General features: G+C 37.4%; 1 protein-coding gene across 1 annotated transcript in view; it reads left to right on the forward strand.

Annotated features, from left to right (window-relative positions):
- SGCZ (sarcoglycan zeta) overlaps window positions 1-24,087 on the forward strand; it is a 227,669-nt gene that overhangs the window by 159,133 nt on the left and 44,449 nt on the right. The window contains exon 4 of the mRNA XM_032593056.1: window positions 4,166-4,288. Within this exon, the coding sequence (XP_032448947.1) occupies window positions 4,166-4,288 (123 nt within the window). The remainder of the gene's footprint in view (window positions 1-4,165; window positions 4,289-24,087) is intronic.

A 24,087-nucleotide genomic window follows, 5' to 3' on the forward strand; every position in this document is an offset into this window, starting at 1 on the left:
CAAGACCTTGAAAATATTGGCAACACATAAAATCAGAGTTATATAGGAAGAAAGATCCATCATGATATGCTTGAGGAAAACACACCAGAGATAATTAGATATATCCATTTTTATCTTTGCCTTGTTTTCTTTAAATTAGGACTAACTAGTACCAAGAGGCCCTATGGAAATATATTGTTTGAGCTCCTGTAGAGGTTTTTATTGGAGAAAATTTTCTAATTTGTGTGTTTGACTGATTTAATGTAGAAAATGAAAAAACAGTAGATAAATTACTGGAGCCTCTCTATTTGTCAGCAAATATGCCTTTGGCTGCTGACTATGTCTTAAGAAATGTGAATGTTCCAAAAAGGCAATGGAGCCATCTCTGAGGAGAGCAAGAAATTAGCTTTGCTGTTACTTTTCTTTATTTGCTTTTAAAGAATATATACAGAACGTTAAGTGAACTAGAGAAAATATTTGGAAATATATTTAATACTTCAGTCCTTTTGTGGAATCTATTATTTTGCTTACATGGTTTCTCCCTTTTTCCTGCTAATTCTCTTTACTTATTTTTTTAAATTTTTTTTTAACATTTATTTATTTTTGAGACAGAGAGAGACAGAGCATGAATGGGGGAGGGGCAGAAAGAGAGGGAGACACAGAATTGGAAGCAGGCTCCAGGCTCTGAGCCATCAGCCCAGAGCCCGACGCGGGGCTCGAACTCATGGACCACGAGATCGTGACCTGAGCTGAAGTTGGACGCTCTACCGACTGAACCACCCAGGCGCCCCTTCTCTTTACTTATTTTATCCCTGACTGTTTTTTGTTTGATTTTGCAGTTGCTAACAGAAACTTCCTCAGCTGTTCTTAAGGAAACATTTAGTCTTGAGACTTTAGTTAGCAAGTTAGTGTTTAAGGTGACTAGTAAAATATAGAACTGTCTGGATCATCCCATGCCACATGACCTATTTGCTAAGGAATCAGAGCTCCTTATCCAGAGTCATTCAGGCATATTGCTTTCCTGCAACTCGGGAAGCATTGATGGTTGGGAAGAAAATGGAACTGAGCATTTACCTAGCTCCTCTGAACAACTGGATCCGAGTTGACCTAGCCTTACAAATATGTGAAGCCAAGAATGTGGAAAACAGAGTAAGACAACGCAAAACATGTTATGATATAATAAATTCAGCTTCATCTCGCCTAATAAATTAACTTGAAACATAAATATTCACAGTGATGCACTATGTGTCTAATTGCATGCATTACTGTCTGCTATTTGTAGAAAAGGAAAGCAATGTACAACAGCACAATATATTCAAAATTGTTTTCTGATTTAAAATATTTACTGTCAAGTATTGCTAATTGCTTGCAAATATGCCTTCTGAAATGTTAGTAATATGTTGAATAAAGTGTAGTCTGCAGTATTAATTTATATGTCTATTTTTAGTTGAATGATTTTGCATGCATTTATTTATGGCCTAGATGCATTTTTTAATTCCAGGTGTGCATATATTTTCTTACTAGCTTATTGCTTTTGCTTATTTAAATTTATTGAATTAAGATTTCAACTCACTTTGCCATATCCAGATTCTCCACGTGTATTTCTACTAGTTTATGTGACACTCGATATAGCATGCTTATGTTAATAAAGTATCTTACATTTAATGACATCAAATGTTATGCCAAGAAAAGTCTTATCAACTTGTGTCTCTATGGGGCACGTGTATGTATGTGTGTGTAAAATATATATTATATACATATAGTGATATAAATCACTTCAATGTCATTAAAATCACTGATATATTTTGTGGATCAATTCACCCAATAATTAAGCATATTTGAAGAAAGCAATGTAATATACATGTTAAGGTTTTATGTGTATAATATCTAGAATATCTTTCAGGCAGTTCGGATTTAGGTTATGTCTGAGTGCCTTGAAGACAGATTGAGACACAGAGGCCTCAAAACTTAGAAGTCACATTTATCAACCCATCCAGCCCCAAGCACGCTTTTTTGAACATCACCCAGTTGGGTTACTATGGTTTAAAGATTAAAAGCACAATACTGGAAGGTTAGACCATGATTAGAAGAAGACACACTCCACTGAATACAGGCTGCTAAATAATGTTTGCCAGATCAAAGGCAAAGACTGTTACCAAGGACAATAGGTCTCCCGTGGTTCCAATATTGCCATTAAATTTCATTTAAAAAAGTGCTTTGCTTAAAAATATATATATAACAGACATTGAAATACAATTCATGCTGTTTGGGTCTTGACATACTGCAAGGTTAACATCAGTTTTATCTTACTTAGCATTGTCATAAAAAGTTGAAGCTTTTTAAAATTTCTATGTGGACCTGAAAACATGTAGGTAGTTTCTTATATTAAAAGAAAAATATACATCTTGTTTTCAGAGAAATTATCCCACAAGTCATCAGGGTTTGTAATTAATGTTTTCCTCTTATTAAGTGCCCCTCAGAAGCTATGGTGGTGGGAAGGTATAAGATACTAAAGCCCATGGGCTAGGACTGGCAACAAGGCCGAGGTGGGGCTGAGGGCCAAGGAAAGGGAAAGAAAGTTTACGTCTGGTATTCATTCACCTATCCAGCTTCTACCCTAAGCACCTCTAGAAATCAGACCCAAGTTTAAATTTGGAGGATATTTTGGAATACGAAGATGATCTCATGTTTTGAATTCCGGGGGGTTGCATATCAAACAAATTATGGTAGAACATTGTCTTAGTCTGTTTGGGCTGCTGTAACAAAAACCCATAGAGTGGGTGGTTTAAACAACAGACAGTTGCTTCTCACAGTATTCCAGGCTAGGAATTCCAACAGCAAGTCACTAGCATAGCCAGCATCTGGTGAGAGGCTGCTTCCTGGTCTGCAGATACCAGCTTCTCACCGCGTCCACACTCAGCAGACTGCAGAGAGAGAAAAGGCAAACTTTGTATGGCCACTAATCTTATTCCTGAGGGCTCCACCGTCATGACCTAATTACCTCTCATAGATGGCCTTTGAGGTAGAAGTTGGCCTAATACCATCTCATTGTGGGCTTGGATGTCAACAGAAGATTTTTGGGCAGACACAAACAAGCAGTCCATAGTATATGGAAAGCAAATGAAAAGAGGTATGAGCAAACGTGATGTGCCTAGGTTCGTGATTGGGCTGGGTTGTATCTGACAAGAGTTTCTGACGTAGATAGCAGAGGAGAGATACTCCGGATCTTACAGGAGGGGAAGGTATATCATATGCCAAATGTGTTATGCCAAAAGAAATAAATAGATATTATGGAAATAGCAATTCCTCACCCTCTGACCCGTTTGATCCTCTTGTTGAAGCCCTTCAAACTTACAAATTGATCATGTATTCCGAATATGGAAGCTGCCTTCGTGGTTTGTAGATGGATTAATATGCAAAATTGCCCAGTATCAGAAACAGATTTCCAATACTATGATGTAACTATATTTAATAGTATATTTTAATAAATCAAGAAAACTTTTGATGAGAAAATACATTGGGGAGCACTAAAAACATATATATGTGTGTGTATATATATGCATATATGTATTTATATTTGCAAGATTAACTATAAAATGCATTCACATTCAGTGACAGTAAAGGGTGAACAAAGTTCAATATTAAAATCTGTGAAATGTAGAGTAGCTAACGGTTCACAACTGAGTAATGCTTTACAAGTACCTTGCCATGTAGCAAGCACAGGCACTATTGTCTGCTTGCAGAGAGAACAGGGGAGTAATTCAGTCCATAAGTATTTATTGAGCAACCGGCATGTGCCAGGTATAATGCCGCGTGTTCAGGCTACAACCAAGAACAAAGTAGACGTCATCTCTCCTTGTGCATATGTAAAGGTTTTTGGTTTGTTTGGGTTTGTTGTTGTTGTTGTTTTGTTTTTAGTTGGCTAAGGCTACAAACCTTGTTAGGACTATGCAAGCATTTAGAGGTCAGATGTATGCCCAGCCATCCTAGCCCAGGACACCCGACCAAATTAGAGAGCCTACTGGAAGGGAAAACAATTTCAAAATATTAATTCAGGTATAAAATGTACTGCAGAGACAAAAAAAAAAACCTAATATATCTATTTCTCCTCTGTTTTCTAAAAATAATACATGTTAATGGTTTCCTACATGCCAGTTTCATTTTTAAACCTTTCCTCTGACCATAGGAGCTGACGCTGTGGAAGCTCAGTGTAAGAGATTTGAAGTGAGAGCGAGTGAAGATGGCAGAGTGCTGTTCTCTGCAGATGAAGATGAGATTACCATTGGGGCTGAAAAGCTGAAAGTTACAGGTACTGTAGCTTGAGGTCTTGGAACATTGTTTACTTCTCGAAAGAACATGCAACTGAACAAGAGCTACGTCATAAGATGTACGATTCCCATGCCTCACATTGAGTTCGCATCATAACATGATCTCCCACCGTTTGGTTTTCCAGTAGTCTTCAACTAGAAGGCACTGGTTGTGGTGCCAGAAGACAAGTAAACATTGGCCTCAGTGACATAGAAGTACAGCTGCACGTCCTAGGCGTCCTAGGTGGATGGAATAGGATAGGCAGAGCAAAGTGGGTCAGGATAGTGGAAGACAGCCTAGAATTCAGACACTGAGAAAAGCTAACTAAAGGTGATAGACGTATAAGATTCAGAGGTATTATTTAAAAGTGAAAGACATGCAAAGAAGACCTAAAATGCAAATATCGATGGTAGACTGAAGTAGGGGAAAGATTATGAGTAAACTAAATTCTTTTCTTCAGATCTTGTAATTACTCTCAAAAGCACCAAGAAATAATGTTATCCACATATTATTGAGAAGTTATTAAAGTCATCATTCTAATGTTAGGGCTATTAAAGTCAATCACCAACCGAAATTAAAAAGCAAACAAAACCAGAAATCAAAATTAAAAGCAAAGCTGGGAGTGAGGAAGGGTTTTATGAAGACTTTTAAGCATAATCTTTTTGAATCACTTGATTTGTCATCATAATTTGTATTGTTTTGATAACATATTTAAGAAATACCCCAAGAGGCCTACATTTAAAAAAATGAGATAAGTTGGCCTAGTCTTTCCCAAATTTGAGTTTGGGAATAGCTCGTGGGATATCTGTCCTATTTAGGTCCTACTGAGCCCTGTGGGCCATGTGAGAACACTTAGCATGGGAATTGGTCTCTGCTCTCAGGCTGTTTGGGTTGAATCCTGCCTCTACCGTTCAATATTGAAATAAACTCTATGCCTCCCATTTTCCTTCATCTAAGTGACTGAAATGATAACGATAACTTTAGTGGTCAAATTACACCGGTGTATGTGTGCACACTTATGTGTACTTATAGGTGTTTAGAATATCTTAGCACATAATGAAGGTATTGTATAGGTTAGCGTGTTCTATTTATCAATAAAGGCAATAGGGGCGCCTGGGTGGCGCAGTTGGTTAAGCGTCCAACTTCAGCCAGGTCACGATCTCGCGGTCCGTGAGTTCGAGCCCCGTGTCAGGCTCTGGGCTGATGGCTCAGAGCCTGGATCCTGTTTCCGATTCTGTGTCTCCCTCTCTCTCTGCCCCTCCCTCGTTCATGCTCTGTCTCTCTCTGTCCCAAAAATAAATAAACGTTGAAAAAAAATTAAAAAAAAAATAAAGGCAATATTAATATTGTTAATGTTGCAGGCATGAGGGCTTGTGTGTATTGCAAGAAAGGTATACTATTAAATGGCACTGAAATTCAACAAAAAGATAGTTGAATGGGGATCTTCACTGGGCCTCCATGGCCTGGGTCACATCCTGCCACCACCCACGCGTTCCGTCTCCCAAAGCGTCCTTTCTCTCGTGGGATGTTCCACTTAGCTGGAGGCTGCGCCATCGGGTTGGTGTTTGGAGTATTCCCCAAATTGCCCAAATGCCTCCTCTCCTTTTCTTTCTTCAGACTGCTTGGAGAGGTCAGGAAAAGAAGCCCCCACCGCAGGAAAAAATTGACCTTCCTAAGCCCTGAGTGTGTGTGTGGGGGGGGGGGTGCGTGGAGGGGGATCAGGGAACAAAACACGAAGCACGAGCGTTTTGATTGGCACAGAGCACAAATAGGACAGGACATTGACTTTAGGGCCCTCAGTACTAACATTTGAGTTGCTGGTTGGTGGGAAAGTGGGAAGACGGGGTAGAAACACACTCAGGGGGATCAAGTAGATGTGATTTCAGTATGTAACACTCTTTTAACTTTGCTGGTGCCTACTGGTTATCAGCTTTAATCTTGGGATAGCTTTTAGGCCATGTCACACTCACCTAAAAATTATCTTATCCATATTCAGATATTCCCATGGAGTACTTTGCATTTGTAAGTGACAGGAAGTTCTGGAGCTTTTGACAGCTTTTATGAACTCATGGAATTTTAACTTTCTCTGATCTTTGTGCTAACTTGACTTGTCTCATAACAGTTGCAATGAAATGCTGTCTTCACAAAATTTGACTCATTAACTAGTTTTTAAATTTTTCTTTGAGGTACATGGGTACTCACCTTTATTTTCCTCTTTTTCTTGGTAGGCTGGCTGTCATCCTTGGATTAAGTGGAATTATTAAGTTAGCAAATTAGAAAGTCAGTGGAGAAGGTGCTCCCTGAAAAATCGAAGTTTTTCTGCTTGTCAATTAACTGCTTTCAGAGAGTCAGCTCTGCTGATTTAATCTCTCTCTTTCTCTCTCTCTCTGTCTCTCTTTCTCCCCTGCCCTGTGCACCATATATATGTGAATGTATGCATGTGATGGAATATATGGCATGTAGATATATGTGGATGTATAGATGGATAAATACATATGTCTCATTCCGGCTTTCTTTTTCCATTTCCTTCTGTCTCAAACATATATACATCACTTTGAGTTTATTCTTCGAACTATTTGTGATTGATTTTTATTATTCAGTTATTTCAGAAAATGAATCAGTGTTATAGTGGAGGTCTGTATCATGTATTCCAGAAGATCCTAAATAATAAAATAATATAATTTTGAGGTCATGACTGCAGAATCCAGGCAGAAATTTCTGTAAGGGTTTGAAGCATAACACTTAAGATGAGGGAATGAGCGCGCCTGTAACGAGTAACCCCAATTTCTAACCTGATGTTGATATAGAAGAAGCTCCCCCTTATTAACAAAGAAATGGTAAGTTGAGGAGTGTTTTCATTTGATTGGAACCCATCCCCCACCCCGCCTCCCCAGGAAGCAGTCACATTTCTGTTTCCTCCCAGATGAGCCCACACACCCACAGACACAAACATACACACATTCACACACCCTCTCAAATTCCTGCTAGGTCCTTTCTCCCTTACCAGAATATTGAATATTCACTTTACAGTGGCTTTATTCGTTGCTGCGATACTTCTAAAATAAAGGAAAACAGAGATATCAGAGGCAAATATAACTTAGAATTTCATATACTCAGAGGGGAAAATTGTGCATAGTGCAGCATACAATTTAAAGGCACAGGGATTGATTGGAAACTCATATATCCTTTAAAGCAGTGCTTGAATCATTTGACAAATAACACTACAAAGAGACACTGACTCCAGGGTGCTTCATATAAATTAGGTAGCTGTGCTGACAAGACTTCAAAGTTCCATGTGACAAGAGATCTGTGTGAGGTTGATTCCAGAATTTTAAATTTGTGGCACAAAATTTTCTACTTAAGCAATATCCGTTGGAATTACAATTGATTCTTTCTGGCTTCATACTTTATGAGCAGTGGCATTTCATACATGGACTTCTCTTTCAGGATGACAGAAATGGATGAATTTATTTAGACAACGTGTCTATATACCTGAGGCAAAATCACTTATGACTGAAATTATTCGCAGATCTAGTGTAACTCAGGATATTTACATTTACTCTACTTAGAAAGTAGCAGGAATTTACCTCAGACATTCAAAGACTCCTAGGGTGCAGGGGGATAGAATAAAATCGCCAGTGGTTACCTGAAGAAGGAACATGCCTCATTACCCCATCACCCTGATAAACAACCATGTGCTTAAAATTTGGAATTGTTTATTCTTGATACCGAATGACTTGCCCCAGAATAGCTTGCTTAAATCTTAATAGGAAGATGCTTCTATGACCTTAATATGCCCTCTCTACATCACTAAATATATTGGAGTGTTACACTTTAGACCACATGTGCATACTTGAAAACTTCATTTTCATTTAGCATTCCCTAACATTGCTCAAACATCTTACTTACTGCAATTATCTTTTGAGACCAGGTAAACAAATAAAAAATATAAACCTTTACACTTAGAAGACTCTTAAATTTAGGGCTTTCAGGTAGAATCAATCACCTGCAATTTGCACGTTCATTGGTATTCCAAGTAGTATATTAACTTAGAAAACAAAGTGCAAGTGTATGTCGTTTGACTTTTGAAAGTGAAAACTTTAGCTGCATGGAGTACCTTCACGTTAAATTAAATGCTGTCAGTTGGATTTAGACCTCTCCGTTTGGTTTATGAGAGAAAAGTGGACAATAGCTAAATGTATAAGGAGAAAGGATATCTCATTTTTTTCAGGCAGTAGAAATTAAAACTGGCAATCTGAAAGGATAGTGGATCCCATCCCAGAATCCACCCTGTGCCCTAATGTTTGCTTGAAAAGCCAAGAATATATCATTCCTTCGTCCCTGTTCTAACTGAATGGTTGGACAGATAGACAAGCTCGAATTCTTGTTTGATGACAGAAGAAAGGATTTTCTGAAGAGCAGTCTTTTAGATTCAACACCATGTTTCAGGGTGGTAATCAATATTTTCTGGTTTGTTTTTATTAGTTAGTCTTCTACATCCTTGTTCTTGTCTGTTAAATTGGCACGCTGTGAGGAGGTCAACCTTGGAGTCAAGCTTTCTATTAGGGAGGACCATTGTTCCCCAAGTTGTCCAAATGCCAAGAGTGTGGTAACACACAGCCAGCAGGATGGAGCTGCGTGGTTTGAATAGCACCAGAAGAAACGTGATTAGACCGGGTGCTGAGAAACGTAATGTTCAATTTTCTCAGGCGTGGCATTTCAAGTCTGTGGACTTGGGTAAATCACTCACCTCCGTTTTCAAATTGCCTTTTAAAGACACCGAGGATACAGATTTTAGAGACGCTAAAGATGAGTACCGTTCTATTTCCGCCCCCCCCTCCCAGATCTTCAGGTGACAAAGGATTACAGGTTTCGAGGTATATAAATAATGAACCATGCCATCCTCAAACAATAAGCCCTGAGCACCTTACCGACACTCCTTCCCATGACTTATTTTATTTTTCCAAGCTGTCATTTACATGTCTCCTACTTTAATTAAAGCAAAACTTATTGAAAATATAATTGTGTAATAGAAATCTTAAGAAAGTTGTAAAAGAGGACAACTCCTTTATAAATAAGGTCAGAGGGTGGGGGGCTTGAATCAACATCTTTGTGTATTGGTTTTACATTTCCCCACTGATATTTAAATTTCTTCCCATAGCTATGCGTCTTAAATCCACAAAATATCCCCAAGATATAATTTATCCTGCCACTGTGTGAATGACGAGTCTGGTTTCTTATATATTGTGATGACATTCGAAAGATACATTACTTATAGAATATGGTCTACTAGAATTGCCTGCAGTTTCATTGTTTCCTTGCTGGCTGTCAATCAGGAGCTGGTATTTGCTTCTGAAGGTGACCCATATTCCTCCTCACGCTTTCCAAGCATCTTGCCTCTAAGAACACTGGGTGAGTCCCTCTCATGATTCAAATCCCTCTAACTTTCCCTCCCCTTGAATCTCTCGTATTTCTTCTGCCTACAGCTGGAAAAAGAGTATCTGCTTTTCATAACTCATATGATTGCGTTGCCTTATTACATTATCCAGATACCTAGATAATCCAGGATAATCTCCCTATTTTAAGGTCATTGATTAGTAACCCTAATTACATCTGTAGTATCCCTTTGTCATGTAATGTATTCACAGGCTGCAGGGTTTAGGATGTGAATATCCTGGGTAGGGGGAGTCCATATTCTGCCTGCCATACTATGCAAATTATTGAAACTCTCTAAGCCTTTTTTTTTCTTTTTATGCTAAATTTTTATTTCACTGTTATGCAGCTGCATAAGTATAAATATTTGTTCAATATACTCTAATTATGACATCCATAGGGAATTTCTTAGGGAAAATAAGACTGCAGATACTTTCTTGCCTTATTGCACACGTTCTAACAAACTTTTCAGCTGTTGTAAATTTATGGCTGGGAGTACTACCGAGGAGCACCTTTTACAATCCCAGGAGACTGACCAAATAGAACACAGGAGAATTTCTACTAGCTCACTGGATAGGTTTACAACAGCAAATGAATGACATGAATGTAACCTTAAGTACTCTCTACTCATCCAAAATGCAAAAAACATATTTGGCAAAAATGGTAATAATACTATACAAAACATACATGAACATATTGTTTGGAAACAAGCACAGAGTTGTGCTTTGAAAGAAACTAGACAGTTAAAAACCAAAGGTTGTAAATCATGACTTGTTTAGATGTCTGAATGCAGAAAGATTGGGTTATGACAACCTCCACACACAGATATGAATTATAAATGTTAAAATCACTTTTGAATCTCTAGGCCTTTTTTTTTCATCTTCAAAGGAGCATTATGAGAAACACCCAACCCATAGGATTTGGGTGAAGGTAAAAGACACATATGAAAATCTCTTAAGACCAATCCTGATACAAATTTGGTATTTAATAAATATCACCATGTAAAAATTTTTAAATATCGTTACTGTTTTCCTCATTTGCTTACTTTTTAAAAATAAATACTTACAAAAAACTAAAAGACATCAGATAATGGGTGAAGGAAAAAAAAGAGTGGTAAAAATACATGAAGTGAAAACTTGTATATTCAATATTAGAAATGGGAAATTGTATACTTTACTGGATTTGTATACATATTTGAAGACTTATAGCCAAAATGCAGAAAGGATAGAAGATAGATAAGTTATATTAGTTATATTCTCAAAATGTTCATTTCTCTCATTTAACAGTGCAGACATAGGCAGGCTCTGTGAGGCATCCAGTGAACAGGTTCCTTAGATATTACCCATCCAGGGGCATGTGGGTAGCTCAGTCGGTTAAGCTTCCAGCTTCAGCTCAGGTCGTGATCTCACAGTTTGTGGGTTCGAGCCCCACGTCGGGCTCTGTGCTGACAACTCAGAGCCTGGAGCCTGCTTGGGGTTCTGTGTCTCCCTCTCTCTCTGCCCCTTTCCAACTCAAGCTCTGTCTCTGTCTCTCAAAAATAAATAAACATTGGGGAAAAAAAAGAAATTACACATCTGCAGGCTTCTAGTCCACATTGTTGTCCTTCACCATGAATTTGAGGCTACCATCATCTCTGCATTCCAGCATGGGAGAAGTGAGAAAAAGAGGAAGCAGAAGGAAAATGCTTTTCTAAGAATATCACAATATTACATCAGCCAAAATTTAGTCATATGCTTATGGGTAACTGCAAGGGTAGCAGAGAAAGGTTAGTTCTAATGAGGCTTTGTTCCTTGTTAAAACTTTGGCTGGATACTTCAATTAACAAAGAAATAATGGATCGAGTGAGAAAATGAACCATTTCTCCCACAGGAAGTGATTTAATAATACAGAATTCTGATATGTGACTTCAAAGAGAAAGAAAGAAAAAATGCTAATATATTATCCATTAGACAATATCAGGCTTCAAAATGATCCTTAAATTTGCACTCTTCTTCAGTCCACCACGATCTCCCTTATCCTATTTTACCTATTGCTGAAGATTCCCATGCATTTAATTCTGACATATCTATTTTCTAAAAGCCCTTACTATCGTGCCATTCAGTACATCAAGGCCATATCTTCACTCCCTGTTGTAATCTTTATTACACTGAAACCTCACTTCTAGTATGAAGATTCTTAAAACATTTAGTATGGCATTTTTCTTATTTCTTTCCAACAAACACATTCTAGTTGGATCAATCAACTCACTCAATTTTCCATCTCTCTGCAACTCAGAATACTTGAAGTCAAGGACTGAGTACCAAAGAGTTAGAGTGGAAATTTTTACATTTAGGCAGCTCAGAATCTCTAGAGCTGTGTGAAAAGAGTCAAGTCAGATCAATAGAGGAATTCTGACATTGAAGTGCTAAGGAATTCCCAAACATCAAGTCCAGAAGATTAATGGTGAGGTGAATCTGGAGATTGCAATATTGCAGAGCTTGATGGAGACAGAATCTGTGTGGAAGTCAAATTAAAAACAAAGCAATTGTGTTGTACTGTATTAAGGAGTAGAAACCATCTTTATGGGTCAAAGACCTAAAGTTATAGATGTAGAAACAGAACTGAAGAGGCTGATGGTAGATGAACCGATATTTCTTTTCTTCCTTCCTCCTTTCCCTCCTTCCTTTCTCCCTTCTATACTTCCTTCCTTTCTACCTTCTTACCTTCCTAGCTTCCTTTTTTCTCTCCTAACTCCTTTCCTAATTTCCTTCCTTTCTTCCTTTCTTTCCTGGAAGGCAGGCAGCCAAGGACAAAGACAGGCCAGTACAGCAGGAGCCAGCATGTGGAGGGCAAAAAAACCAGGTCAGTGGCATTTGAGGTAATGCAAGAATAGTGTAGCTTGGGAAGGAAGCATGGCAGGGGCAAGGGCACAGGTGAGGGGGCATCAGAGAGGTATAGAGCTCCATCAGGTTTATAAGATTGGATACATGTGGGGGCTTAAGCCAATAGTTAAATATATTGATATCCTCCTATCTAGAGCAGATAGGTTTCTCACTTATTGAGAAGGTGGTAGAACTATGGAAGGAGGAAAACAAGCCAGAATTAGCTCTATGTCATTGGACTGGAAGTACTTATATGAACTCATAGTTTTCAGTACCTAAGGGTAGATAAAGAAATAGATCTAGATAAGAATATGAAAATGTGTTTTATATATATATATATATATATATATATATATATATATATATATGCATTTCCTAGCACTATCTGTAGGGATGGCTATGGATTAGTGATCCTAGTAGCATTGAACACAACTAGTTGTCAGATTTTATTTCAAAATAACATTCTCCAATAAAAATAGTTAAGGGCTTCTTGGGTAAAAAATGCATGATACTAAAAGCTGGAGCAAGAAAAACAATAAAATGAGAAAGTGCCTTTCATATGCCAGAAAGTAAAGACAATACTCAGTTGAGGTTGGGAACATGTCAAAAAAGACAAAAGCCAGTTCAAAGAGGCTCTTAAAGGCACTTTGGTCATCAATGCGTATAATGAAGTTAAAAATTTGTCTTAAGGAATAAAATAAAAATCCATGAATCCATATTGATAAATAAGAAAAAGATAAATCTCTTTTTTACGGTGGGATGTGAATTAAAAATGTAAAGCAATTATGGAATTAGAAAGGCACCATTTGACAGTCATTGCAGTAATAAATATATCAGAGGAAAATATCAGTGGACAGTAAAACTAATGGGATGAAGTAAGATAAGGCTTGAATTTTAGATAGCCTCAATGCATATTTCAAACAAAATATTAATTTCAAGAGGGAAAACGAGTAACTTTACAACGGTAAGTTCTGGCTACCATCTTACTCAAAAGCGTCACTAGTCATGGTATACATAGGCCCCATGCTATACTTGCTAGGCTGCAACAGGGATTGAGGAACACGTCTGCATTATTTCAAACAAAAATGCATAACCTGAGAATAGTCATAATGACATGTATTACAAACTCAAATGGAGAAGCATTTTACAAAATATTAAGGTCATAAAACACTGAGGCACTCTTAAAGGAAATGACATATTTACCAAATGGGTGCACCACGTGATTCTAGAACAGCTCCTTTGTCAACAAAGTATGTTACTGGAACAAATGGTGTTCTGATCATCTAATTTTGTGTAACAAACCACTCCAAAACTCATTGGCTTTAGAACAATAATAACACTTATTTTGCTCAAACCCTGCAGTTTGGGCAGGGCCCAGTGGAGACAGCAGGTGTCTTCTTCTCTTGGCTGTAGCTGAGGTGACTCAAACTCAGGAGACTGTATCCTTTGAAGGTTTGCTCACTCACATGCCTGGAAGTTGATAATAGCTGTCGTCAGAGACATTGGGAAGGACAGTCTACCAGAACATCTATATAGGGTTTCTCTATGTGTCTCAGTTTCCTCATTTCATAGTACTTGGGCTTGAAGGGTAAGCTCTCAAAAATGAGAGCTTTATAGAAAATTTAGAAATTTTCTAAAATGATTTGATGAAAAAAGTATAAAGAATTTTCAGGCATGTTTTAAAGCCAATTTCACTTAGCAAAATTTGAATGGGGACCCTCAGCAAAGGATATACACAATTTTTTAAATTTTTAAAATGTTTTTAATTTATTTTTGAGAGAGAGAGAGAGAGAGAGACAGAGCACAAGTGGGAAAGGGGCAGAGAGAAGGGGACACAGAATCTGAAGCAGGCTCTAGGTTCTGAGCTATCAACACAGAGCCCAACACAGGGCTCAAACTCATGCACTGTGAGATCATGATCTGAACTGAAGTCGGATGCTTAGCCAACCGAGCCCCCAGGTGCCCCCATAATTTTTTTTTAATTATACTCGTGACTTTTCTTTAGGCTTAAAATTGTTTTAAGCAAGGAATATAAGTTTGAACAACAAAATAAACCATAGATAACATTTTTCAGAATATAGAAAAATATTCGCTACATGTATCTTGGTCAGCTAGGGCTGTTGTGACAAAATTTCATAGACTGAGTGGCTTAAACAGTAGAAATTTATTTTCTCACAGTTCTGGAGGCTAGAAGTCCAAGATCAAGATGTCAGCAAGGATGGGTTCTGGTGAGAGCATTCTTCCTGGTTTGCAAACAGCTGCCTACTCAACATGTCTCACATGACACAGAGAGAGTGAGTAGCCCTGATATCTCTCTCATCTTGAGGACCCCACCCTCAGAAATGTATTAAACCTAATTATCTCCAAAAGCCCTTATCTCTAAATACCATCACCTTGGGAATTAGGACTTCCACATATGAATCTTGACGGGACAAAATTCAGTCCACAGAAAATTGCCAAGTTATTTGATTATTAAAGTTTTAAAAAATCAAGTATACAATATTAAATTTCAATCATGTGAAGACATTTGTATAGAGAAATATATTTACATAGCATTTGTTTGTAGCTTTCTGATGATATGGCTTTGATACAACGCTAGTTCTCAGAGAATCTAACACAACAAAAGTTATATGGTCCCTTAGTCTCTTGCTCTCAAATATCAGTTGCCTTGGTAAGGTTTTATAGCAGCTGGTTTGCAAACAATGGAAGACTATAGTCCCTAGTAGGTAAATGAAAGCACAGTCCTGTGCCATTGATTGAAAGGGGATGCTGGAGTTTGAATCCATTTCATTTCTCCTTTGGTTCCTTCTTGGCAGTAGAGTCAAAACCATGGTCACCTTACTCTATAGAATACATCATATCATCAATGAACTCGAGTCTCAATTCTTTTTTTTTTTTTTAATGTTTCTATATATTTTTGAGAGAAAGAGTGCAAGTGGAGGGGGGAGAGAGAGAGAGCGGATAGGGGATCCGAAGCAGGCTCCATGCTGACAGCAGAGTCTGATGCGGGGCTCGAACTCAGGAACTGCAAGATCATGACCTGAGCCAAACTTGGATGCTTAACCGACTGAGGCACCCAGGCACCCGGGGTCTCAATTCTGACTTGTCTGTCAGGTTAGACAACTCAAGTTCCTCTTACTATCCCACTCGTGCTTTGGGATAGGCTGCAGATCACTTTTTGACATGGTCCAACTGTCCTAAGGAAGAAGTTTGAGGCAGGCTTACCTATCAAAGTGAGTATACTCAGGTTGACCCCAAAATTCTGACTTTAGGAGACAAGTTACCAAGTGAGTGCTAACTGTAAACTTTTATTTTGAAATAATTATAAATTCACGTGCTGGTGTAAGAAATGATACAGAGGGATTCCAAGCAACATTTATACAGCTTTTCACAATGGTAACAACTTTCAAAACTATAGTAGAGGATCACAACCAGGATACCGACATGGATATAGTCAAGACACAGAACAGTTCCATCACCACACGGATCTCTCGTTGCCCTTTTGAAGCCACACCTACCTCAACCCTGATTATCACTTATCTGTTCTCTGATTCTATAATTTACTCATGTAAGAACATTATATATAGACCCATTCAGTAGTGACACTTCGGATTTATTTATTTATTTATTTATTTATTTATTTATTTATTTATTTATTGTACTTAGCCTAATTCCCTGGCGATCCATTCAAGTTGTTATATGTATCAATAGTTTCTTCCTTCTCATTAAAGAGTAGAATTTGATAGTATGAATGTACCACAGTTTATTGATTCACCCACTGGAAAACATCTGGGTTGTCTAGGTTTTGGCTACTATGAATAAAGCTACTGTGAACATGTGTGTACAGGATTTTGTGTAAACCTAAGTTTTATTTATCTGGTATAAATGGCCAAGATTATAATTACTTGGTGATATGATGGATATATGTGTTGTTTAAAAGAAACTGCTCAATTGTTTTACAGAGTAGCTGTAATATTTTAGTTTCTTTGTAGCAATGTATGTAGGATTAGTTCAGTTTCTTTCTATCCTTTCCAGCTTTAATGTTGTCATTTTTTTTTCTAAAAATTGTGTAGCGACATGGTGATAACTGGGTAATATCCATTGTGCTTTCACTCTGCATTTCTCCAACGTCCAGTGATGTTCAACATCTCTTCATGTGTTTATTTTCCATTCATACATCGATTTTAGTAAAATATCTCTATATACTCTGTCGCCCATTTACTAATTGGATTGTTTGTATTTTTTGCTTTTTTTTTTTTTTTTTAGTATTCTTTCTATGTTCTACATACTAGTCCTTTGTTAAATATATGGTTTGCAAATATTTTCTCGCATCTCTGTCGCTTGTCTTTTCGTTCTTTGAACAGGCAGGGTCTTTAATGAAACAAATTTTTAAATTTTCATTTTCTTCTATGACTCACACTATTTCTATTGAATCTGAGACTGCTGTGTCTAATTCTACATACCAAAGATTTTGTTTAATTTTTAAAAAAAAAGTTTTATAGTTTTATGTTTTACATTTTAGTCTGTGATACATTTTTAATTAATTTTTTAATATAATATGAATTTTAGATCAATTTTTTTGTTTGTTTGTTGTTTGTTTGTTTTGCCTATTAATATTCAGTTGCTCCAATGCATTTCCTGTCTTCATTGATTTCCTTTTACATCATTGTCAGAAATCAGTCAGGCATGTGCCAACTTCTAAATTCTCTTTTTCATTATCTTTATTGAGTTGTTCATCCTTCTGACAATATCCCAATATTTTGATTACTATAGCTATAAAATAGGTCTTACTATTGGGTAAAGAGAGTATTACAAACCTTATTTTCAACATTGTTTTTATAACTGTATGGCCTGTCCCTTTACATATAAATTTCAGAATATGTATTTCTATGTATTAAAAAAAACAAAAAATGAAAAAACTTGGTTAACTTTTGATAGGAATTGCATTCAAGGCACACATAAATTTTAAGAGAATTAACATCTTTGCTATTATGAGTCTTCTAACCCATGAAAATGTTATATCTCCCCATATATTTAGGTTTTCACTGATATATTTCATGAACGTGAACATATATTCATTTTGTTATTTTCAGCACACATATCTGGTACATGCTTTTTTAACTTTTTAATGTTTTTTGAAGTAATCATATTTGGCATAGTATTTTAATTTTTCATATTTTATGAATATTGTTAATACGTAAATTTTGATTTTTTTCATGTATTGAATTAATATATTTACATCATGTGATTTTACTAAACTCAGTAGTTATAGAAAAGTTTTGCAGATGTGAGGGCTTTTCCATATAGATAATCATGCCATATACCAAACAGAAACAATTTCATTTCTTCCTTTTTAATCTATATAACTTTTAGTTCTTTTTATTGCCTCATTATAGGAGCTAAAATTCCAGTACTATCTGGATAAATAATACAATACACAAAAGAGATGTCTCTCAAACACATGTTTTGAAAACCTAATAACATGATCACATCCTATGAGGCCTGGCCAGTCTATTCCAAGATTAAGGATCACATATATTGCTTCCTTGTAAATAATTTGAACATTACTCAGATCATAATGTATTTTCTGATTGGACAGGCATATTGAAAACCCTCAAAATTATGAATATTCCACAGAACATAAGAAATCTATAGTTACTTACACTGCTCATGAATCAAGTAAAAATTCAGATGAGAAAGAACACGAATCATTACTTCAAAGTGATAAGAATGGTTGTGCCTTCCAGAGGTCACGATTAATAGTGGCATCCTTCAAATAACATAAAAATGTCATTAGCCAATACTGTCCTAAAACTAATAGGGAAAATAGGAGAAAATGTACAAAATGGAGTTCTAAGCCAAATAAATAAATCACATCCCAATACTCTTTCTTTTTTAAAAAATGTTTAAATGTTTTTTTATTTATTTTCTGAAGGAGAGAGAGAGAGAGAGAGAGAGAGAGCATGAGCGGGGGAGGAGCAGAGAGAGGGGGAGACACAGAATCCGAAGCAGGGTCCAGGCTCTAGGCTGTCAGCACAGAGCCCTACGCGGGGCTCGAATCCATGAACCGTGAGATCATGACCTGAGCCAAAGTCGGACGCTCAACTGACTGAGCCACACAGGCGCCCCTAAATACTCTTTCATTACAGTAGATTCTAAACCTAATTTGACAAACAATGACTTTTATCAATTATTTTTGAGTTACTGTTACACTAGAAACCTGAAGAGAAGTTTTTAACTTTGGCCCATTATAAACTAGCTCTCAGGGATTTATTCAACAAAATGAGTTTTGGGCAATGATAACCTGTCACTGAATCCAAATATGTTCAGTTCCATGACAGTATAGCTGTTTGGAAAGGTCGGATGGGGAAGGAGGAATAGAGTTCAGAGAGGAATAAACTGGGCAGAGATTACTGGAGGGATTCAAGGTGCAGCAATTAAGAACTTTGCCTCTGGCATTACAACTCTACTGCTTTCTAGAAGAGTGATCATGAGCAATTTAGTTAATAGGTTTCAAAGTGACCAGTTCCTCATCTATAAAATATGAGGATGATAAATAATAACACCTCATTGTATTTTCACTGAATTAATGTGAGCTGATCCCTGTAAAGCATGATGTGTGACACATACTAAGTGGTCAATAAGTGTAAGGAATTATCATTGTTATTATAACAGACATAAAAGCGTTACTTTATATTATATGTTAACGAAACAACACTCTTCCTCTGGTGGCACTTATTGTAAAGACCTTCTAAATTTAATTGTTTTTCATTTGTCTCTCTCGTATACACATACCTATATAGAAGAAAATGTTGAACACTTCATATCATACTGAATAATATTATTCAATCTAGTGTAATAAAAGTAATTTTAATAGGTCTTCCAGGGCATTTAAGTGAAAACCACATGGGATAAAAGGAACAAAAAATAAATATAAGAAATGTAGTACATATTAAGTTTTAAAACAAAAAAAAATTCACAACTAATCAAAATAATGAAATTAATAACATTTTGGACTACCCTTTGCTATTGGCAAAGTATAGTCGTTTGTACTAATTAATTTACTCCTCAGTATTTAGGGAGGTGTTTACCATTATCTTCATTTCACAAACGGAGTCTCCGTTAAGTGAGTTGCACAAAATTCACATAGCTATCAATGGCAGACGATGAAGTATATCTGTGTCTTCTCACTGGAGCCCCGTCTCATTTTTATTTCATTTTATCTGTGTCCATCTATGCATATGTGTATAATACATTCAGATCCTGAATAAGAATTTCTGTAAAAAGAAGGAGAGCTTCTAGGATCTGATTTATTTAGTTGGTAGGTCATTATTTCAAGCAGATTTATTTAGTAGGCTGGAAAAAGTTAAAGGTGAAGAGGAATGAGCACATTTAAATACTATATATCTGACTTCCTCAACTAAATCTTAGAGAGCTCCAGGAGTAACCTCTCTATCTTCATGTAGCTATCTAAGTTGAAAGCTCATGATATACCAAACAACGTCAAAGAAAGAGATTGAGGTAAATGATTGATGCTGTAGTCACAGTGGAAAAACACTAATGTAATCTTGGTCAGAAATTTTGAAAGTCCACTGCAATTTGGGAAATAACTAATTTTCATTTTACCAACTGAATATTCATTAATCAGGATGACTTTTGTCTTCAAAAGGTGACTTGCTAGAGTGTGTCAAAGTAAATGTTATCCCAAATTTCAACTTCGGAGTTTTGTGTAGGTGTGTTTTGAGTAAGTGGATAAAATTTTCATGGTCATATACATGATCAAGAGGACAATCTTTCATTTCACAATAAAGATAGGAAGGGAAAAGGGAAGGAGAAAGGGAAAAGATGTTACAGGCTTGAGTGGGTTGCCTATATTTGCCGATTACTAATTGGTTGCATTAATTCCCTGTTTCTGCAATGACAATTACCACAAACTGAGTGGCTTAAGACAACACAAATTTATTGTCTAACGTTCTGGAGGTTAGAAGTCTGAAATGGCTCTCACTGGTCTAACATCAACGTGTTTGCTGGGCTGTACTACTTTCTGGGAGAATACGTTTGTTTGTTTATTTTTTCCTGTTTCTAGAGGCCCTAGGCCTTCCTTGGTTCCTGGATTAACGATGACAATTCCAGTTTATCATCTAAATTCTTCTTTGTTTTAGAGCACCTGGGTGGCTCAGATGGTTAAGAGTCCCACTTTGGCTCAGGTCATGATATCCTGATATCCTGGTTCACAAGTTCGAGCCCCATTTGGGCTCTGTGCCGAAAGCTCGGAGCCTGGAGCCTCCTTTGGATTCTGTGTCTCCCTCTCTCTCTGCCCCTCCCCTGCTCATGTGCGCTCGCTCTCTCTCTCTCTCTCTCTCTCTCTCTCTCTCAAAAATAAATAAAAACATTAACAATTTGTTCTAAAAATAGTTAAGTCCCCCCTTTGCTTTTAAGGTAACCTATTCACAGATATCAGTGATTAGTACTTGGATCTTTGGTGAGGGTAAAGGATACTTCTGCAACGACACTAGTTGATAACTGATTTCACTATTTCACTAAACAATATTTTTACACACTAGACGGACAGCTCCTGGAAGATAGAACCAATAGGTATAAGTTGCCTTCTTTCTTGAATTCAGAACTGGTGAGAAAAAGAAAACTGAACTGGGACTAAGCTTATCTATGTTCTGGCAATAATTGGTTTGTGCTCTTTCTAACCCTAGTTCATCTAAATGTGTGTGCCTTAGAACAAGCTATTTAGCGTCTCTGTGCTTCAGTTCTCCAACCCACAAAATAATCTCTCACAGTTTTATTGTAAGAATCACATTATTTGACTTGCTTTTCATTCAGTGCTTAGCACATGATTGAAGCATATAAGTATTCAATGAATGTTTTCCATGATCATCAGCATCATTAATGGCAGCAGCAACAATAGTAGTAGCAGCAGAAGGAGTAGAAGGATGGGCACCTGGGTGGCTCAGTCGGTTGAGCGGCTGACTTCGGCTCAGGTCATGATCTCGCGGTCCATGAGTTCGAGCCCCGCGTCGGGCTCTGTGCTGACAGCTCAGAGCCTGGAGCCTGTTTCAGATTCTGTGTCTCCTTCTCTCTGATCCTCCCCCATTCATGCTCTGTCTCTCTCTGTCTCAAAAATAAATAAACGTTAAAAAAAATTTAAAAAAAAAGTAGGAGGAGGAGGAAGAAGAGGATGGAAGAAGGAGAAGTAGTAGGATTATCAGTGTTTTCATCTATTAGTTCCTGGTCTCTTCACAAGGTTAATCTAAGAATCAGTAATATTATGTACGAAGGAACACCATACAAATGATTTGAAGTTTGGACTAAGCATTTTTCTCTTTAAAATGTGGCCAAACTGAGAATACAAAAGGGCAGAGGTTGGTAGTGATTTGGCATCATCTGAAGCCTGACAAGGGACAGTCAGAAGGTAAAACCTGGGGAGGTTGGGATGTTAAATGCCAGAGAGATCAAGCAACATAGGGGCTGGAGAATGAACCTTGGATTTGAAAAGTAAGTACTCTTAGAATTAAAGGCCAGAAAACTTCTGTTTTTCTCGAGCATATCATCTCATAAACATTCAGCCTCCAAAAGCAACTCTCAAAATGTTTCAGATAGGCAAATGGTTATTGTCAGCCCTGGTAGAGCACTAACTAGAAATGCCAGTGGCAGGTTTAGGCTGTGAATAATGACCTATTTCTTGAACTGGGTTCTAGTTAGGTAAGGTATTCTGTGTGCAAACAGGCATGGAGTCTTATAATTCTGATATGAGAACTTCTTGGATACATATTATACCTTAGGAAATTTTTTATTTACTTCCCATTTTCCCTTTTTCACCAGGGAGTTCTGATCACCTTGGTGGCTCAATCACATTCTTATACATTTTGACCTTTATGGATACATTTTGTTTTTTGTTTTTTGTTTTTTTTTTTCTGATTTTGCTCCTTTTTAAAAATTTTTTTAAAAATCTTTATTTTTGAGGGAGAGACAGGGTGTGTGAGCAGGGAAGGGGCAGAGAGAGAGAGAAACACAGAATCTGAAGCAGGCTCCAGGCCCTGAGCTGTCAGCACAGAGCCTGACGCGGGGCTCGAACTCGCGGACCTTGAAATCATGACCTGAGCCAAAGTCGGAGCTTAACCCACTGAGCCACCCAGGCGCCCCTCTGATCTTACTCTTCTATTCTAAATTGTATTTCCTTCGTACAAAATTTGTATCTTTAGTTTATGACTATATGTTTTATTTTTATTTTTGTTTGTTAATGTTTGTTTATTTTTGAAAGAGAGAGGGAATGAACAGGGGAGGGGCAGAGGAAGGGAGACAGAAGATCCGAAGCGGCTCTACACTGACAGCACAGAGCCTGATGTGGGGCTCAAACTCACAAATCGTGACATCATAACCTGGGTTGAAGTCAGACACTCAACTGACGGAGCCACCCAGGTGCCCCATGATTATATGTTTTAGATTTCACTTATGTATACATCCAAATGCTTTAGGGAAGTAGATGAAGTAGAAATAGTCTTTCAAATAGGAAAAAAATAAATGTGGCCAAGCTGAAAAATAAACTGCCTCTCATAATTGTCCAACTGAAAGACAAGGCTGGTGCATTTATTCATCAGCTCTTTCCCCCCATTGGTTGAAAGGTAGCCTCCGGAGTACTAACTCCTTGGTGAGGCATTTTGAGGTGACCTTTGGGTGCTGCTTGTGCTGAGCCTGTTTCCTGGGGCTCTGAGAAGCAGAGAGATACTACATATTATACATATACATATCACCACGTTCTCGAAGTTAGATGTAGTGTATATGAGTCTGAGGTACTCTGGAACTGTCCTCCATATCTGTAAGCTGAAATCAGACATGAGCCAAGGAAATTTTCCCAATTCATTCAGAAAATAAAATATATAGGATTTGATCATGGTTCCAGACATGAATTATTAATCTCATGTGACATGCCTATAAAATTGGGAAGGAAGATGTTTTAGAATAGCTTAATCACAATATAAATGTTGCAAATCTCTTCTACATCAAGTAAAATACTTGTTTATGGAATCCGTTTCTTACTTATCCACAATTCTTCCAACATTTCTCCTCGTATGGGTACGAATACAAAACCCATACAAAATTGATGAAGAGTATGTTTCATTGCATGGCCTCTATTAAGTTCCTGACTGAGAAATGAAATGAATTATTTTTTTTTTCAACGTTTATTTTATTTTTGGGACAGAGAGAGACAGAGCATGAACGGGGGAGGGGCAGAGAGAGAGGGAGACACAGAATCGGAAACAGGCTCCAGGCTCTGAGCCATCAGCCCAGAGCCTGACGCAGGGCTCGAACTCACGGACCGCAAGATCGTGACCTGGCTGAAGTCGGACGCTTAACCGACTGCGCCACCCAGGCGCCCCGAAATGAATTATTTTTTGATAGTCATTAGTAATCACCCTCGTTGGTTTGGACTTTGGAACAAGTGAATCAGAATAAACTTTCAGCAGCCAGTCTTCTTACTCATGAATCCTTTATT

Source organism: Lynx canadensis, chromosome B1, assembly GCF_007474595.2.
Source record: "Lynx canadensis isolate LIC74 chromosome B1, mLynCan4.pri.v2, whole genome shotgun sequence".
In the NCBI taxonomy this organism is placed as follows: domain Eukaryota; kingdom Metazoa; phylum Chordata; class Mammalia; order Carnivora; family Felidae; genus Lynx; species Lynx canadensis.